The sequence below is a fragment of the Gordionus sp. m RMFG-2023 genome, chromosome 4 (assembly GCF_954871325.1).
Source record: "Gordionus sp. m RMFG-2023 chromosome 4, tfGorSpeb1-WG-v2, whole genome shotgun sequence".
Lineage (NCBI taxonomy): Eukaryota > Metazoa > Nematomorpha > Gordioida > Chordodea > Parachordodidae > Gordionus > Gordionus sp. m RMFG-2023.
This window is the reverse complement of record NC_088778.1, coordinates 21951236-21968714: the sequence shown is the minus strand read 5'-3', so window position 1 is coordinate 21968714 and position 17479 is coordinate 21951236. Positions and strand designations below refer to the sequence as shown.

Sequence of the window (17479 nt, the reverse complement as noted above, 5' to 3'; positions counted from 1 at the left end):
AATATAATTTTTTCATGCATTTTAAAAAGGCGTATTTGTTTATATTAAAAAAAATTATCAAATTACTGAGTACTAAACATAAAATCTTCTTTTTTTTAAAAAAAAGAGGGCTAATTGTTATTTTGATGAATGATTTCATCACGTTTCTACGTCTTCTAATATATGTTTGATTGCTTCATCTTCGGTATGAAAACGTCTATTATATAAATTATGAGTATGTTTTATGTATATCAACAAAAGATTATTTTATTTTACTTGTGGAAACAACAAGATATGCATTTTTTCCACATTGGATCATCAGGATCGTACCCATTCCTTAAGGAGTCATTGGCGTTGTTAAAATAATTGCAATCGCTGTGTTGAGCTATAAAATCCGTCAAAAATCCGTGAGGCAGGTGCCCCTTATCCCAGTATTCCTGATTTATACATAAACATCAATTAAAATAAGATAATAGATTAGGATAAACTCATTTTCATAAATAATTTAAATAAATATGCATCTATTTAAGGCTTATCTGACAATTATGTTAATTATATATAAAAGCTATATCATTTTTTGTTAATAATGCAATAATTAGAAATATCAAACTTTGATGGATTCATATGTATCCAATATGACACTGATGAAAAGGTTGATGACTACATATATGAATAAGGTATTAAAAGCGTAAAAATATATTCGACTGAACCACCAGACCAAGGAGCTTTTAGTGCTGGTTATGATAAAAGTAGCAAACATATCATCTCCATTTATTAAGGAAAACAGACATTCGGACGAAGAACTTATACTTCTGAACTAAATAGATATTATAATTATTAAAAAATATAGTGTTTATTTGTATTGATTTGGTAGATCATTAATCCGAATTATTTCAAAAACAAGTTATAATGATTTCTTGTGACATTTCCATTTTTACTATGATACCTCTTATAAAATGGTTTAATTTGCCTTTATTAAAAAAAATTTAATTTTAAATGTGAGCAAAATAATTTTGGCAAATAAACAATTTTATAAGAATGTTGTTAAACGTTAATAGAAATCTGTCACAAATCATATTAATACAATAAATACGAAATTAGTACCTTGCTGTGATAAGGAGTAAACACAACCCATCCGCATATCAAGAACCCCATATATAGAAATATTGCACATACCAGATACCTAATTACGTTAGGTAACGCAATTTTAATAGTCAATAGCAGAACCTTTATATATTTTTTTCATATTAAAATATTTTTTTCAGCACTTTAATTACATTGTATTGAGCAAAAAATTTGAGATATCGCAATATTCCGATCCAAACTAATAAGCATCCACAACCTAATAATATGCCGCACGTATCGTATAGTAATATGCTTTGATTTGATGTCAACTTTATTTTAGAAATATAAAAAATATATGGGTTAATGGTTAAGGCAGTGGTTCAATCGGGACAGTGTAATTTAAAATACAATGAATATTATTTTTAATGGCGTTAGTGGGGAGGAGAAAGCGCGCTCAACACGCCTAAATATTTTCTGTTTTAGTATGCCTAAATAATAATTGTTAAAGTTACGCCAACGCTACTCTACTGATAATAATTTAAAAAAAATTATATTATACCTTTCTTTCTAGTTCTAACTTTAGTAATGTTCCTAAGATGATGAGAATATCGTTTACTAATATAGTAACATACCACAAATTTAAAAACTCCAAACGATCCGACTTGGTTAGGTTAGTGTTGTAATACACTTTAAAGAATTTCACGCAATCCTATATATGCACAAATTAAATAATGTATGATATTTTAAGTGTAATTATTTAAAATGATTAATGACTATAAAACATATATTCCTTACTTCTTTTAATTTGTGAGCCCTGATCAAAGCTCTGACGCAGAGATATAATGACACTGAACAAATGGTCAAGATTAAAAGGTTCATGATAATTAATTGGGGCTTTGATAGCCAATGTTTTTCTATTATAAAAAGACGAATGTATTACCAAAAAATTTGATTATTTACCAGGGTAATATATTTTCCCATGACAAGGATGCTGAATATTTTGAGTGTCCAAGGATATAATTAAATGACCGCTATGTTCGCTGTTATCATATGATATCTAAAAAAATGATTATGTATGTTAGAGGTCTGCAACGTTATTAGCCTTGTGGGACTAAAAAAATTTAAACTAAAAGAATTAGAGTTTAACCAGGTGGAATATACCATCAAGTTAACAAAATACAATAAACCTTAATAATTTACGAGTTTGTTTACATATTGGCCCTGACATTCTATAAGTGGGCTAAAAATGAATCCTTGAAAAGAATTTGATTTTACAAAAATATCATGATTACAATTATATTACTTTAACTTCAAAAGCATAGCAATCTGGTGATATCGATGGTTGCAATACCTTTAAATGAACAGTGTTGAGTTTGAGTTTCAAATCGACTCTGATGAGACTATATTTGATTTTTTTTTAAAAATGTATTCAATTGTTTTAACTAAATGAATATTTTAAACCTGTCAAAATTGAAAGGAAAATTATTGTATGATAGTGCGGTAGTGTTCCAAGTGTAAAATTTCGTGCAATCTTGATTAATATAGTTGAAAAAGAAACGTAAAATTATAGTATAAAGTGTGTTCAAATTACACTATTTTTAAATAAGTAATTCCCTTAGACTTATAGTTTAAATCAAAATTTAGACATGAACTGAAATGGGTTTTTGATTCTGAATAATTTTAAAGAGGATATGGCTTCGTAGATTTGATACATTGTTCAGAGGGTTCCTCTTACAAACTGAAAAAAATTTTGAAAAAAAATAAACAATAAATAAAACTTCTAAAATGAATTTAAAAAATAAGTTGAAGGGAGTTCTGATTTTCGGATTAAAACATCTTACGCTAATATTTATAAATATAATTTATGATATATGAATAAAAATGTAATATAAACTGTAATTGGTCTGAGAGTCAAAAATATAGGAATGATTGTAGGCCCATATCTGCCCCACTAAATAATAATATTCGCAAAGCTCGACGTAAACTTCACTTTTGTTATTAACTGGAAAATCATACGAACCTATTGCTATTAGTTCTAACCCAAAGTACTGGATTTTCGATTCATTTTTGTAAATATTTATTTAAAAAAAAATCATTTCTTAATACAAATGTTAGAAATTGAAATTAATCATATAATAAATACTTACTAGGCCTTATTCAAAAATGAATACGAATCTATTAATATATTATTCGTATTCGATTCTTGTAACCAAATCGAATAATTTACTATGGTATTCATACATAATAAAATTTGCTATCCTTGTTTGATTTGTGTAATCATGAATAGTAAATTATTTAATTTATTAAATGAATCGAATACGAATAATTTATTATTCAATTCGTTTTTGAATAGGCCTAATACTGATAGACGTCGCTTTTTAAAAATCATTTGGAATATTTAAAAAAAATATATATAACGGCTTAGAAAATAAATATATTAACTAGATATTATTTAAAATTTATATTCTATATCAAGTAAATTTCAAAATGAGATTTATATCATTACGAAAAGAAGATAACGCTTAATGATTTTTTTTAAAAAAACCTTTTGAATGGCATAATTTAAGCTGCCATAAAATTCGTCGATGCCGTAGATAGCGAAAATGCCGTTAGAAGGCGGATACGAGATAACTTCTCGGTTGGATTCCCAATCCTTCAAAAAAAGATGCTTAAACGAAATTTGAGTGTGCTCGAAATATACTACGTGCTTGTATCTATTCGTCGTGAAAAGAGCTATCTATTAAAGATTTTTTTTTTAAAAAAAAAATCCATTTCTAATCTATAATCTGACAATATCATAAATTGTATTAATAATAGAATAAGATAACTTAATTAAGGTTATGCCCAAGTCTTTATAAAAAAATTCTAAAAGTTTTAAACTTTCAGAAGTTTTAAAATTTTCTAGAATTATTAAAAAAAGTTTTTTTTCTTTTTCGATAAAGTTTCAAAAGTTTGCTAATCGAATTTTTTGATATTTTGGACAGAGCCTATAAGGGCATGAAATTAAATTTTGCAACAAAAAATCTTAAATGAATTCAATTAAAAAGAATCATATATTTTAAATAATGTTAATTAATATATTAGTGCATAAACATGAAACGTGACGAATACGATCTTGACAAGTTGAAGAGTAAGTTTCCAAGGGAATTGTTTCCTAATTTTCCATTTTTGTAAAGGGTCCATGAAAAAAAACTTGAGCCGGCGGTGAACCAAATATTTGGTTTGTTGATTTTTTTCTTCAAACATATTTGTCCCATCTTGATTCTCGATGTTTCTAAATGCATTTTCATTTTTGTCGTGAGAAGATTTGTCTAGATAATGAGAGGGTGTGTTTATAATGAATGCTTTAATTTTAATATCCATTTTTTTCTTAACTAGTTTATAGAAACGTCTCTAAAATATAATCACGGTTATATCACTAAATGCATGCTATTTATCTTATAAAATCAATAGTTATATATTATGGTATTATAGCATAAATCTCAAAAGTAAACATTGTAGATATAGCAAAGCATATGCAAATATCTAGAAATTGATTATTACATTTCGTTTTATAATTATTTGTAGAAGAAAAAAAAACAATTTCCATTAACCTGTGTCCTTGCTAGACAAGGGTGGTGGTGAGATATTGGCATCGATATGTTTCATTGGAGATATGTTTTCATCATTTACGTCTATGTATAAGTTAGAGGTATTAGGGTTGTTGAAAAAGTTTATTTTGGGGTCAGAATGAGAGCCTTGTGTTTTGGCTGAGTTGTTTTGATTTGAAACATTATGAGATCGTCTTTTGATACGAACCATAGCTAAATTATAGAAAATTGATTATTATTATAGTGTAATTTATCATTTTTATAGTAAGTAAATTAAAATAAAATTATAATTTTAAAACAAGTAGAATTCTCATCAATATTTATCTATTTTTTAAATTATATGTATGAATAACAGATCTTGTTTAATAAATTTTTTTATTATGAAATCTCTCAATATCTTGTTAGATTATCAGTTGTTAAAGTAATCAGAATGTTTTTCTGGTATCAAATGGTATCGGTGATATTTGTTATCGTAGTTATATAGTAAAATAAAAAAAACTTACAATATAAAAATATTTAACCCAGGGATGTGAACCCGAACCCTTGTATTTTGGCTGAACCCGAACCGGGACCCTTTTTAAAAGTGGAGGGTCCAAAGGTTCTAGGTGTCATAAAAAATTTTTAAAATAAAAATATCTCTTTAAAAAATAATTAAATTTTTTTAAATTTTATTAACTTTTTTTGTGGAATCAATTATTTTATCTTCGTTTTTCTTTCAATTTTCTTCCTGGACTTCCATTTTATTTAGAGATTGATATCATTAGTATAGGTAATAATATTTTATTATGTTATTTTTTAATATGCTATGTTATAGAAATACGTTGATTATTTTTAAAGTGAATTGTAAAATAATATTTTAATTTAAATGATAATGCACAACACGTTCGTCCTCAATTTGTATGATGCTAAAACGATTATTAAGTTTGAAAGATTTCTGTAATGATTTTAATATAGGAGCATGTGAAGTCATTTTGTAGGAAGATGATTGTTGCCAAATAAAGGACTAGTGTATTAGTTCCTTTAAAAATAACAATATTAAAATTACAATCAGAACAATTATGTTTATTTGATTTTTATGGAATATGGATTAGACGCCGATTAGATTTAGAAAAATTTTAAGTCCTTTTTATAAGAAATATTAGAAAACATGAAAATTCGAGAGCAACAATATTTGCAAAATAGTGTTGTATACGCTTCTATATATTTAGACCCTCGATATCAAGTTTTATTGAGTATTGAGCAAAAACAAATGGCTAAAGACCATCTTAAGGATTTACGCCATATTCAAAACTCCATTATTTACAATATATTGAAGGCTACGACAAGACCTACTGGTAGTAGTAACGATAATCTTGAAATTTTACTTTAAGATAGAGAAAAAAAATCAAATTATCATTAGATAGAAAGGAGGATCAAAAAATGCCTATTGCATCTTTAATAGTAAAGTTCTCAGAAGTTAAAAGAATAATAAGGATATAAATATTTTAAAATTCTAAAAAAAAATTCTTTAATATATCCAGAATTATATCTCTTATCTAGAATCTTCATGGCTGTACCGGCATCGCAAGTACAATAATTTTATAAAGATAACTATCTATTTTAGGTAATGGTTTCATGAATTTTCATCTGTAAAATATATATTGTCTAATTTAAGTTGAAATCTCAAGGATGATATTTTAAAAGATATCATGATTGTGCGATTGAATAAAACAATAAAAATATAAATTATTTCATTTTTAAATTTTTCATTTGTAAATTATGAAATTGCATATATTAAGGTAGAATAATAAATGAATGAAAAAAAATCTTATTTTGAGTCATTATTTTTACTTTCCCTGAACCTGAACCCGGGTCTTTTCAAATTTTATTCCTGAACCCTAACCCAGATCCTTTTTTTTGTCGAAGGGTACACATCCCTGATTTAACCCTAAGATTATTATTAAAAAATTGCATAAAAATGAAATTTTACCTGAAAGATTTATAATTAATCGATAAAAGTATAACATAAAAAACTATGTATGACAAAAAAACAAAGATATTTAAGTTTAATTGAAAACCTGAAATTTAAAAAAATATCTTAACGAGTCAATTCTCAGAAAGTTAGAGCAACAATTCCAGAGGTACAGGTGCATAAGCAGGAATTCACTAAGGGAGGGGGGATATAACTTCATAGATAATTTATAAAAAAATATCAATTATATCAAAATATTTTATAAAAATTATCATGAAAGCTTCCTCGATCTATATATAATTTTTAAAAAAATAACGCATTATAAAATCAACAATAAATTAATGGATTTTATCAAAATTCATGTAATTTTTTAAATTACAAAATAGTAAAAACTTTAATAATAATAATAAATTTAGAATCATTCTATGAAATATTTTAAAATATTATAAATTTCAGAAATTTATTAAGACTAGTGACTTTAAAATATTGACAATTTCAAATATAAATTAATAATAAAATATAATGCATAAAACAGGCGTATAAAGCACTGTAAAATAAATGCCTCGAAAAAAAACTTTGTAAAAAAATACAAATTTTATTCGATATATAATTTAAATTTATATTTAAAAATTTGCTGGTAATTAGATTAATGCTTAAAAATATTCTTAAGAATTATTGCATGTATATAAACTTACAAAGTATTCATGAAAAAATATGATGTACTAAAAATGGCACGAAAAAATAGAATTAAGAAGCATATGAATCTATAACGTGGAATTCAATCTTTGGGATTGAGCTAATAAATAATTTCAGCAACAGTGCTAACCCATTTAATCTATTTTAGGTACAAAGTATTTATGGAAAAATATGATGTATGAAAAAATAGAATTATGAAGCATATTATGAAACTATAACGCGAAATTCAATCTTCTTTGGAATTGAGCTAATAAATAATTTCAGCAACTCCCTATGTTTATCAATAAGTGTTAACCCATTCAATCTATTTTCAGAGTAGCACTTCTCAGGTATTTTATTATTCCTAAAGAAAATGTTCTTTCATTGTGGAATTACTAATGGGTAGAATTGCCAAAATATATAATAATTTTATGCTATTAGGAAAATAGTCTTAAATGTGTTTAAAATTATGCAAAGCATTTATAGCCTTTTTTAGAACATTTTCAACCATAGTTAACCTTTTATACCATAGTATGCATTCAGCTAGTAGTACGTTTTAGGTAACTTATTTTTCTTCAAAAAGGTCCATCATAATTTTGTCCATGAATAAAATTTATATTTAGCTATATTTTTCAAATAAAATTATATAACAAGATATTAATTATTTTATTAGTTTAAATTTTTCAAGATTCTCAAACTATACACCAGCTAAAGCCTACCCAGTCATGCTTGAAATAGAAATAATGCAGAAATATAACTTAATTTTATTATTTTTGGTATTTATATATCATTTTAAAAATATGCGTACCATCATGCAAAATGCATATGCTATCTGTCATCACAATTCTTTTCCCCATAATATTTAACGACTCCAAAATAAGTGCTAACTTTACTTGTGGTAGGAGAAAAATGAGCAAGGCTATCACAAATGTGTTAGGACCTGAATCCAAGAGGTCAATTCTAGACGATTTGAAAGAAGGACATCCATATGCTATTTTAACAGATGCATCAAATAAGGGAAATATTAAAACATTTCCCCTGATCCTTCGCTATTTCAACAAGAATAAGGGCATTTCTATAAAACTATTGAAATTTTTTTCATCCGATAGTGAAAAATCCAACGATATAGCTAACCACATAATGGTAAATATAGCTGATTCAGGGTTATCAATGAGTTGCATGTCAGCTTTCTGCGCTGATAATGCCTCTGTTAATTTTGGCAAAAATCAAAGTGTATTTACCAAAATTGAGGCAGCACAATAATGAATTAATACCAATTGGCTGTATATGCCATATACTGCATAATTCTTGCAAGAAGGCAATGAATGTACTATCTGTAGATGTCGAAGTAATTGTGATGAAATGTTTTAACGAATTTAGTTCATCAACTAAAAGAGTCACTGAATTAAAAGAATTGGTGGAGTGGTCTGATTTGGAATGGTGTGAGTTGTTGCGATATGTACCTATCAGGTGGTTATCATTAATACCTGCCATCGAGAGAATTTTAAAATTTTACGAACCCTTAAAGAAATACTTCTTAAATAAAGATTTTAAAAGCTGTCCTAAAATTTTGAAAATTTTTTTCGAGGATGAAATGTCAGAAGCATATTTGGGATTAGTTTCACATGTAGGAAATCTACTTCATGTAGTTAATATTCAGTTGCAATCAGAAGATTCTTTATTGATAAAGATTCACAAAATCATGCTACAGCTCTGTTCATCTCTACAGTTAAAAATAGATAATAAATTTTATGGCGCTATTGCTAAAAATATTATATTAAAATGTTCAAATAATACTCTAATTAATACATTTTTAAATGAAGCAGATATTTTTATTAAGACAATTTTAGAATATTTACAATCAAAATTTGATTTTAATAACTCTATTTACAAATGTTTAAATATTATGACCTTGGAACAGAAACCATCATTTGATGGTTTTTGTAATTTAATAAATATATTAAAATTACCGATAGACATTGAAGCCTTGTTTGAAGAGATTGTAATTTTTTCCATTTTTTATGATTCGCCAGAATACTTAAAGTTAGATGGTCTAAAAGCAGAGGAGAAATGGGTGGAATTTTTTCGTAATAACGATAAATCCCCATGCTTGGAAAAAATTTGCGAGTATGTTTTCTCCTTACCTCATTCTAATGCCTCATCGGAGCGAATTTTTAGCCTGATGAGGACTGCCTGGAGAAAGGAGAGAAATCGAATTGCTTTAACAACATTAGAGGCCGAGTTAATGGTTAAACAAAATTATAAAATGTCATGCCAGGAATTTTATAAATATCTTAATAACGACGGTAAACGTTTAGTTCCATTATTTAAATCTCAAATAAAATATAAATAACTATAACTAATTGACTTTCTATATTTTATAAAATCTTATTTATACATTAGCATAAAATATATTTTTTTACATTGTAAAATTAGAATTTTTTTATAAAATTTTATCTTGTTTACATTCTTTTGTATTTAAAAAAGATCGTTGGTTATTATTTTTAAACAAAATTAATATATTATAATAAATCAATATGTTATTTTAATAATAAAGATAGTATTTAAGAAATTCTGTGTCGTACTATAATTACCTATTTTGAAAAATAGTTGCGTATTTTATTTTGGAAAATAGTTACCTATTTTATTTTGAAAAATAGTTGGCTATTTTATTTTGAAAAATAGTTGGCTATTTTATTTTGAAAAATAGTTGGCTATTTTATTTTGAAAAATAATTACCTATTTTATTTTGGAAAATAATTACCTATTTTATTTTGGAAAATAGATTCGATTTTATATTTATAAAAAATAATAAGCGGATAACTAAGTCAATTCTAAATCTCGGCCACAGGCCGGGCCTTTGCGCGCCGAATTTTCATATTTCTCTCACAATTTTTATATTACTCCCACAAAATACCGAATTTCTCCCACAATTTGAAAATTCTGGCAACCCTGTGTTAGTCAATTTTTAAAAACAACTCAATATTTTAACTAAAAATATTATACAAGCCTGGAGATTTTTCTTATAGATGGCACACGATTCGGGCATCTAGCAAAATCTCGAGGTTTATCAATATCTTTATGGGAAATAAAAATATTATTTAGCATCTTTTAAAAATTGGCTCAAATCGAGCCTTTTAACAACACTAGTCATAGCTTATACTATCTGATGGTCACTCCAGACATAGGGATGACAGTATGGAAATGTTATTATTATTGAGATGCAATAAAAAATAAATAAATTATATGTATATTTGGTCATATTTTTTATTTGTGGAAGAAATAGATACGTAAAAAATATTTTAAAATAAATTCTTAAGTAGCATAAAGAGTAGCTAATAACAAGCTACTTTTTTGAAAACGCTAGTGGCAGTGCTATTTTTTATAAAATAGTGGTAGCAATATAGCACTACCTTTCAAAGTTTTTAACAACACTGGAAATAAGGAAATTGAATTACTTGGACATATTATGCTACAAGTTCAAAAAAATCTAGTATTTCAAACTTCCATTTACAAACCTTTATAAAGAAAAGATTAAATATTACAAATGTAACAAGCATGGAATGTATAATACTGTTAGATGAAATAAGATGACTTGTCAAATATTTATTGTAATCACTAACAACAGAAAAAAATGATCATCTTACTAATATATGCTAAGTTGGAGTCCTAGAATTTGAAATCAAGTTAATAAATATATAAAATTAGTTAAACTAGCATTAAAAATTATATTAACTAAAATTGATTGTATTAAATGGACAAAATATAATTAACTAATATATTTATATAATATAAATAACTCTGCATTACAGATGATAATAAGTTGCTTAAATAAAAATTGCAGGATTTATAATTTTGAAACAAAGTGTAATGATTGAGACTTCTAAGGCTTACCTTAATCTTACTTAAATTACTGATTATTGTTGTGGAGATTCCAAGGATGAAATTTAAAAAAAACAAACAATAGGATGGGTCATTTAAAACCATCTTTGATAACATAGACTGCTTTTCCTAAGTAGCAAGGGTCAACATCTTTGTTAAAAACACTTCCATAATTATGTGAGGAAGTGCCTCCACATAAGTGACATAAATTAAATAGAGAAGGTCATAAGGCCAGTGTTCAAAAGTATTATGAGACAATTTATTTTGTTATTATATTTATCTTAACATTTATAGTAGCATTTCACTCTTTTAAATAAATAACATTGCCAAGATAATAAAAAAAGCATGTTAAATTTATACCAAAGAAAAAGCAGCTTTATCCTCTACCTTCATACCATATGTTTTATTTTCATTCTCTTTCCTATAAATTTCATACCATAAAAAAATAATTGTCTCAACTTGACCCATAATCACAATTTTCTATCACTTGCCTACCAATTCTGCATATCTTGGTATAAGCCTCACTATAGATGCTAATACTATTTTTTAATAAATAATTAAACCAAATCCATTTTGAAAATATGGCAAAAAGTCTTAGGATTATAGTCACAATATAAAATATTAATCCATTCGAAACTATGGAGCATAAGTTATTAAACATTGTTTTTATTATAATAAAAAACATTATGTTCAAATTTATTTTTACTATTTAAAAATATCAGGATCAATTATTTGTTAACAGTTTATAATAAGGTCACCAAATTATCAGTTTGATTCTAACCAAAATTTTATTAAAAAATAATACAAATAATATATAGTATTTAGTTTAAGTGTAAAATACATAAAATATGAACATATAACTTTGTTAATTGAAAAAACATACTTTTTTAAGGTTATACTATACTCTTCATTCAAAATATTGTAAGGGTAACGATAATGCACGTCGTCGGCAACATATAGTAATTATATAACAACTCTTAAATATTTCTTAAATCTTTAAAATGAGAGAACAACAATTATACTATATATCCATTTTTATAATATTAACTAACATTGATATATCATATTTATGTTGTGGTAGAGTCAATAGGTAATTTATTTTTGTAACAAAAGAATCTCCAAATCTAAGCATCTGTTTGATTTCACAAGTACGTGAGCAAAAAACTGGCATAATATTTTTTCATCAAACTTAGGGCTGAATCATAGTTGTAATCTTTGAAGCATCATACCCATTTTTAAGAGCACAAATTCATTTGTATATATTATGCAAACATTTTGTCTTTTCTAAAAATAAAATAACGTATCGCAGGTCTTAAGCATATTACATTTCTAACAATTTTAATCCCAGTCAAAATTTAGCCCTAATTAAAAAAACATTTATTAATAACAGCTGAGTTCATGAACTATTATGACACTACATTTCGCTTAACAAAAATGTGAAATACATGGCTAAATATTGATGAAAAATATCGTTATATTAGGGGGAGGAATATCAGGATTGAGTTCAGCTTATTACCTTTTAAAATCTACTAATGCAAAGGTAATTATTTTATTAAGGTTATATGTTATTTTCATTTTAAGGTCACAATTATTGAAAAGTCAAAATCAATTGGAGGATGGATAAAATCTCATCAATATGATAATAATATTGTTCTTGAAAGAGGTCCTCGAACTATTCGTGCTTATGGCTTTGCGGCTAAATCAACTCTAAATTTAGTAATATTATATTTTGAAAAGGTTGATTATTTTCTCAAATTCAGATGCATAATATTGGGCTAGATGACAAAATTATAGGAATTAAGAGTAATGATCCCAGAGCAACTAATCGTTATATATATTATAATAATCATTTGCACAAACTGCCATCTAATATCTTGAGTCTTTTTAAAAGGAATAGTCTTTTAAAAAATCCACTCTTGTATTATATTATGAAAGAGTTATTTACATATGAGAAATCAATGTATAATGACAAATCTGTATATGATTTTTTTACTCAAACATTTGGAAAAGAGGTTCTTGCATAAAATGAATGATTTATATTATAGTTATTTAGATTGCTGATTTTATTATTGACCCTTTATGTAAAGGCATATATGCAGGAAATAGTAAAAAATTAAGCTCAAAATCGTGTTTTAAAGATCTATTTGATTATAAAAACTTATATGGGTCTGTAATTTTAGGAACTTTGGTTTCACCTAAAAAAATTATTTATGAAAAGTATGAATGTTTTATTAATAAATTTGAAAAATTTTTTACAGGAATGATTGTCATTTAATTAAAAAAATAAAAGATGAGAAATGGACTCTTTGGTACTTACAGGATGGCCTTGAAACTTTAATTCAAAATTTATATAATTTCTTAATTAAACATTACCCTGATAGATTTAATCTTATAATTAATTGCCCAGTCAAATCCATTAATATAAATCAAAATTTAAAAGTTGCAACAGTTATATATAGAGTCTGGATTCATAATATCTAATATTTTTAGATTGAACTTCAAAATCAAAATATTGTTTATGATTATATAATATCAGCTATGCCATCAAATGGTAAACAAACACAATTTTATTATAAATTTAAATTTGTTTTCTTAGCCCTTTCAGATATTTTAGATTATTCATGTATAACAAATACAAAAAATTCAACTATATTACTACCATTAAATAATGAACTTAATAAAATTTCTTTTGTGGATGTTGTAGTGGTTAATTTAATATATAAAATTGAAAATATAACAGAAATAAACTTACTCCCTAAAGGATTTGGTTATCTTTTACCATCAAAAGAAAATACACCATTATTAGGTACCATATTTGATTGGTGCTTAAGGTGGAAGCAACATAATATCAATGAAGAATTTCCAAGAAAAATTAATTTTACAGTTATAATATAAAAATTATGAATTTTATATTTTCTAAATAAAGTGCATGATTGGTGGAGCTTGGATGGAAAATTTCTTTCACAATGTTGATGCTAATGACCCAAAATTATATATCGACTTTGCCATCAAATCAATTAAATCACATATAGGAATTAAATCTGATCCAATATTTTATGATGTTAATATGCTTAAAGTACTTAATATCATGAAATTACACTTGATGTTTATAATAAATTTTCCTCTTCTTACTGCCCCTCACCCCCTTCCTCAATATTTATTAAAATTAATATATAACATTTTTTGAAGGTTGAATTGAAGAAATTTTTAAATTTCGATGTATTCAAAAATTTTGGAGTGCTGCTCATTAGTTTTTACCCTCTCTAACAACGATAATGCTTTAAAGGCCATTTCCAGAAAGAACTTTTTTAAAGCAGTTTTTAAGGCATATTTCCAGCAATTTTTTTTAAATTGCCAAAGGATTAATTTGTAGTATTAATTTTTTTGTATATTATAATATTTTTAAAAGATCATGATGACCAGGAGTCTCTCAGATGTCATTTAATCGTTTATAGAAACAAAAATTGTTTGTTTATTAAAGATTGAATGGTGCCTGAGATACTCAGAACTAGCAAAATCGCTCCATAGCCGATTTTTAAAACGTTGAACTCAGTATTTTATCCGAAAAATATCTTCCTCATAAATGACACAAAGGTTTGGACATCTATTAGTGAAATCTCGTGGCATATACAATATTTATCTGTTAAAAAATCTATTTTAATTAGGAGTTCGCTATTTTTAAAAATCAGCTCAAATAAAGCGATTTTGCATCACTAACCTGAACTATCATGCTCTTAAAGATTAATTCGACAAATTTATCCTTTGTTTGACAATTATAAAATTGCTGGAAACATGCCTCACAACTTTGAAAAACATTTTATCTAGAAATGGCCTAATATATTTTATTTTAAAAGTTGTTTATGTTTATATCTTCTTATAGAAATGCATTCCTCAATATCACGTGGGACATTCAGATATCTTAAACAATATTCGCGAAATAATTGAAAATAACAATCTTCCAATCAGATTAGTAGGAGCGTCTTACGATGGAATATCCGTAAACGATTGCATACATTCAGCAAAAATAATGTGCGATAAAATATCTACAAGTTTTTAATGATAGGTTTCGAAATAAAATTATTTATACAAAACTACACTACTATTGAATCAAATTTATTTTCTATCTAAAAACATCTGTGATAAATTATATATTATTCTTATATATTGTACATACATAATTATATCAAATAGATATATGAAATAATTTATACAAATAAGTAAAATATTTTATCATAACTATGATATAATAGCGGGCACAAATTCGGTGTTCATTTATCAATTTATGCACATTGTCTTCGATCGTGTCATCTTTTAGAGGCGATAATACTTTACAAAAAAAATGCAATTATAGTTTAGTAAAAATTAACGTATTGTTATCAGGGTATTGGGCCACTGTATTTTTCTTCGTTCCAGTCAGTTATAATTAAAGCTTAGATTTTTATTGAACCAAATTATATATTTCATAACAACCTCCTCGAATAAAAAATAATTCCTCATTATCCGATTCTAAATCTATTTTTAAATATACCAATTTTTTTCTTCAAATAATCAGAAGAACGTTCCGGAACAAACTTTTCTATCATGTTCTCGTTCCGATTATTTGTTTTTTCGAACTTAATATTACGTTTTATTTAAATATCTATTAAAAAAATATTTTATAAGTTCTAATTTAAATGTCATATTTGACAATTTATTTACTAAGGGTTTAACTTTTTATATTTATAAATAAAGAAGCATAACATATATAGCGAAAGGGTGTTTTCCATAATTCTTATATTTTTTATTAAAAAGTAGTAAATGATATTTTTCTTAAATATTAATTTCTACCGTAGAGAGTATGTATGTAAAGAATAAAACTCCTTTTAAACATTTTGGAAAATTTGCTTCATATATTATTTTTTGTAGCACTTTCTTTTATAGACCATATAACCCCGGTGTCCTCTCCTTTTTTTTCTTTGGTATTAAATGAAAAATAAACTTCATTTTAAAATAAAAAAGATAACTTTTAAAGTATTTAGATATTAAATTATTTCATATTAGCTAATAAAATAAACGTAAAATGTCGAATTGATATATCGTTTAATGTCCTGTCTTAAATTTTTATTTTTAAAATTTCATCTTTAATCATTTTTAAGTTTGAATGAAAAATTAAAATTGGTAAACTTATGCTTATCATCGATGATAAGTTTGCTATAGAATCATTAAGTGAATATTATAAAAAATCAATTTTTTTAGCTTTGAAAACAACTATAATTCAATTTAAATTTTATGGTCATCATAGCAAAATATTAAATTTTAATATTTTGTTACAACTCTCTATCAACAGTTGATTTGTATTTTTAAAAAATAGTTTTTTTTTAGCCTGATATTATGATCTAATAGCTATCCCTCTCTCAGAGCCTCATAACTCTCACCTTTAAACGATTTAATATTCATTAAATATAAGAATTAACATTAAAACTGAAGTTTAAATTTTTTTTAAATTTAAAATCCGGATCGGGCCAAAAATTTATATAAACTGGGTATGGATGTGTTGCATCTCCGCATTACATCATTTAGTTTCTTATTTAAGTCACCTATATAACTTCTTTTTATTTATTTTAGAAATATGCCCTATCTCATTCAACTCCGAATTAAAATAATATCCTTGGTCAGATATACTAAAATAAAAATAATAAATGTATTTACCATTTTATTCATTTATAAAGGAAAACTAGAAAATCATTAGAACGCTCGAGGGAAATAAGAAATTCCAGTTCTTTCTTTCTGAAAAAAACAAGATAGTAAACTATAGCGTTAATGTGTTTTTTCAGGCAATGTGTTATTTTTTCAACTTTAATTTATTTTTTGATTGCATTTTCTTAAATTCAGAAAAAAATGATTTTACCGGAAATGTATTCCACCATGTTTGGAATATCTACCCTATGATTTTCAGACAATTTTGCAATGAACTTTTGAACCAAATATAATTTATATTAGTTTTTCCACAGATTTTCTACAATTGATAAGATAGGTATTATAAACAAGCTGGTTTATTTCCGGTAAATCAGATTAAATGATTTAAAGTTGAAAATATAACACATTGCTAGAATATTGCCTCTAACATATACATTTATATCTCGGATAATTAAAAACCAAAATATTATAAATTTTATATTTAAAAAATTGGATAATTATGGATATGAAAATTATAGTACCAAATAAGGAAAATGAAAAGATTTTAATTTTTGGGTACCCACTGATTCTTTAAAAAATAACATGCCCGCAAGTTCATTATTTAAAAAATAATCCACTCGCCCGTCCACTTTCTACAATTATTTGCCCCCCTCCCCCATTG

The 17479-nt window shown here is 25.6% G+C and overlaps 2 protein-coding genes across 3 annotated transcripts; one reads left to right on the top strand and one right to left on the bottom strand.

The window, feature by feature from the left end:
- Positions 1 to 21: 21 nt before the first annotated feature.
- Positions 22 to 12139, bottom strand: LOC135927975 (mucolipin-3-like). The gene is made up of 15 exons (XM_065464271.1): positions 12026 to 12139; positions 4638 to 4847; positions 4138 to 4355; positions 3590 to 3781; positions 2939 to 3092; positions 2506 to 2575; positions 2348 to 2444; positions 2005 to 2101; positions 1840 to 1958; positions 1604 to 1753; positions 1257 to 1373; positions 1084 to 1206; positions 590 to 796; positions 256 to 416; positions 22 to 196 (listed from the first exon to the last, which is right to left on the bottom strand). The coding sequence occupies exons 2-15, from the start codon at positions 4843 to 4845 to the stop codon at positions 139 to 141; spliced, it is 1971 nt and encodes a 656-aa protein (XP_065320343.1). The 5' UTR covers positions 4846 to 4847; positions 12026 to 12139; the 3' UTR covers positions 22 to 138.
- A 406-nt stretch (positions 12140 to 12545) lies between these two features.
- Positions 12546 to 15523, top strand: LOC135928290 (protoporphyrinogen oxidase-like). Of its 2 annotated transcripts, none has more exons than XM_065464710.1 (9): positions 12546 to 12682; positions 12724 to 12858; positions 12903 to 13154; positions 13196 to 13359; positions 13401 to 13581; positions 13633 to 13693; positions 13739 to 14025; positions 14069 to 14218; positions 15023 to 15523. In XM_065464710.1, exons 1-9 carry the CDS (start codon positions 12602 to 12604, stop codon positions 15197 to 15199), a joined length of 1488 nt encoding a protein of 495 aa, XP_065320782.1. In that variant the 5' UTR covers positions 12546 to 12601; the 3' UTR covers positions 15200 to 15523. The 2 variants fall into 2 exon arrangements, with proteins under 2 accessions (XP_065320782.1, XP_065320781.1); XM_065464709.1 differs by having other exon boundaries at positions 13401 to 13590; positions 15023 to 15522.
- Positions 15524 to 17479: the final 1956 nt, after the last annotated feature.

What these genes read in the sequence shown, in the direction of transcription:
- LOC135927975 (XM_065464271.1), bottom strand. Translation starts at nt 4,845, where the DNA reads ATGGTTCGTATCAAAAGACGATCTCATAATGTTTCAAATCAAAACAAC. An exon ending in TAAATTATGCCATTCAAAAG is followed by an intron (nt 3,093 to 3,589) that starts GTTTTTTTAAAA and finishes TCGAAAATCCAG; the next exon opens with TACTTTGGGTTAGAACTAAT. An exon ending in GCTATGCTTTTGAAGTTAAA is followed by an intron (nt 2,102 to 2,347) that starts GTAATATAATTG and finishes TCATTTTTTTAG; the next exon opens with ATATCATATGATAACAGCGA.
- LOC135928290 (XM_065464709.1), top strand. Translation starts at nt 12,602, where the DNA reads ATGAAAAATATCGTTATATTAGGGGGAGGAATATCAGGATTGAGTTCA. An exon ending in ATCAGCTATGCCATCAAATG is followed by an intron (nt 13,694 to 13,738) that starts GTAAACAAACAC and finishes TTGTTTTCTTAG; the next exon opens with CCCTTTCAGATATTTTAGAT. An exon ending in CAAGAAAAATTAATTTTACA is followed by an intron (nt 14,026 to 14,068) that starts GTTATAATATAA and finishes TTCTAAATAAAG; the next exon opens with TGCATGATTGGTGGAGCTTG.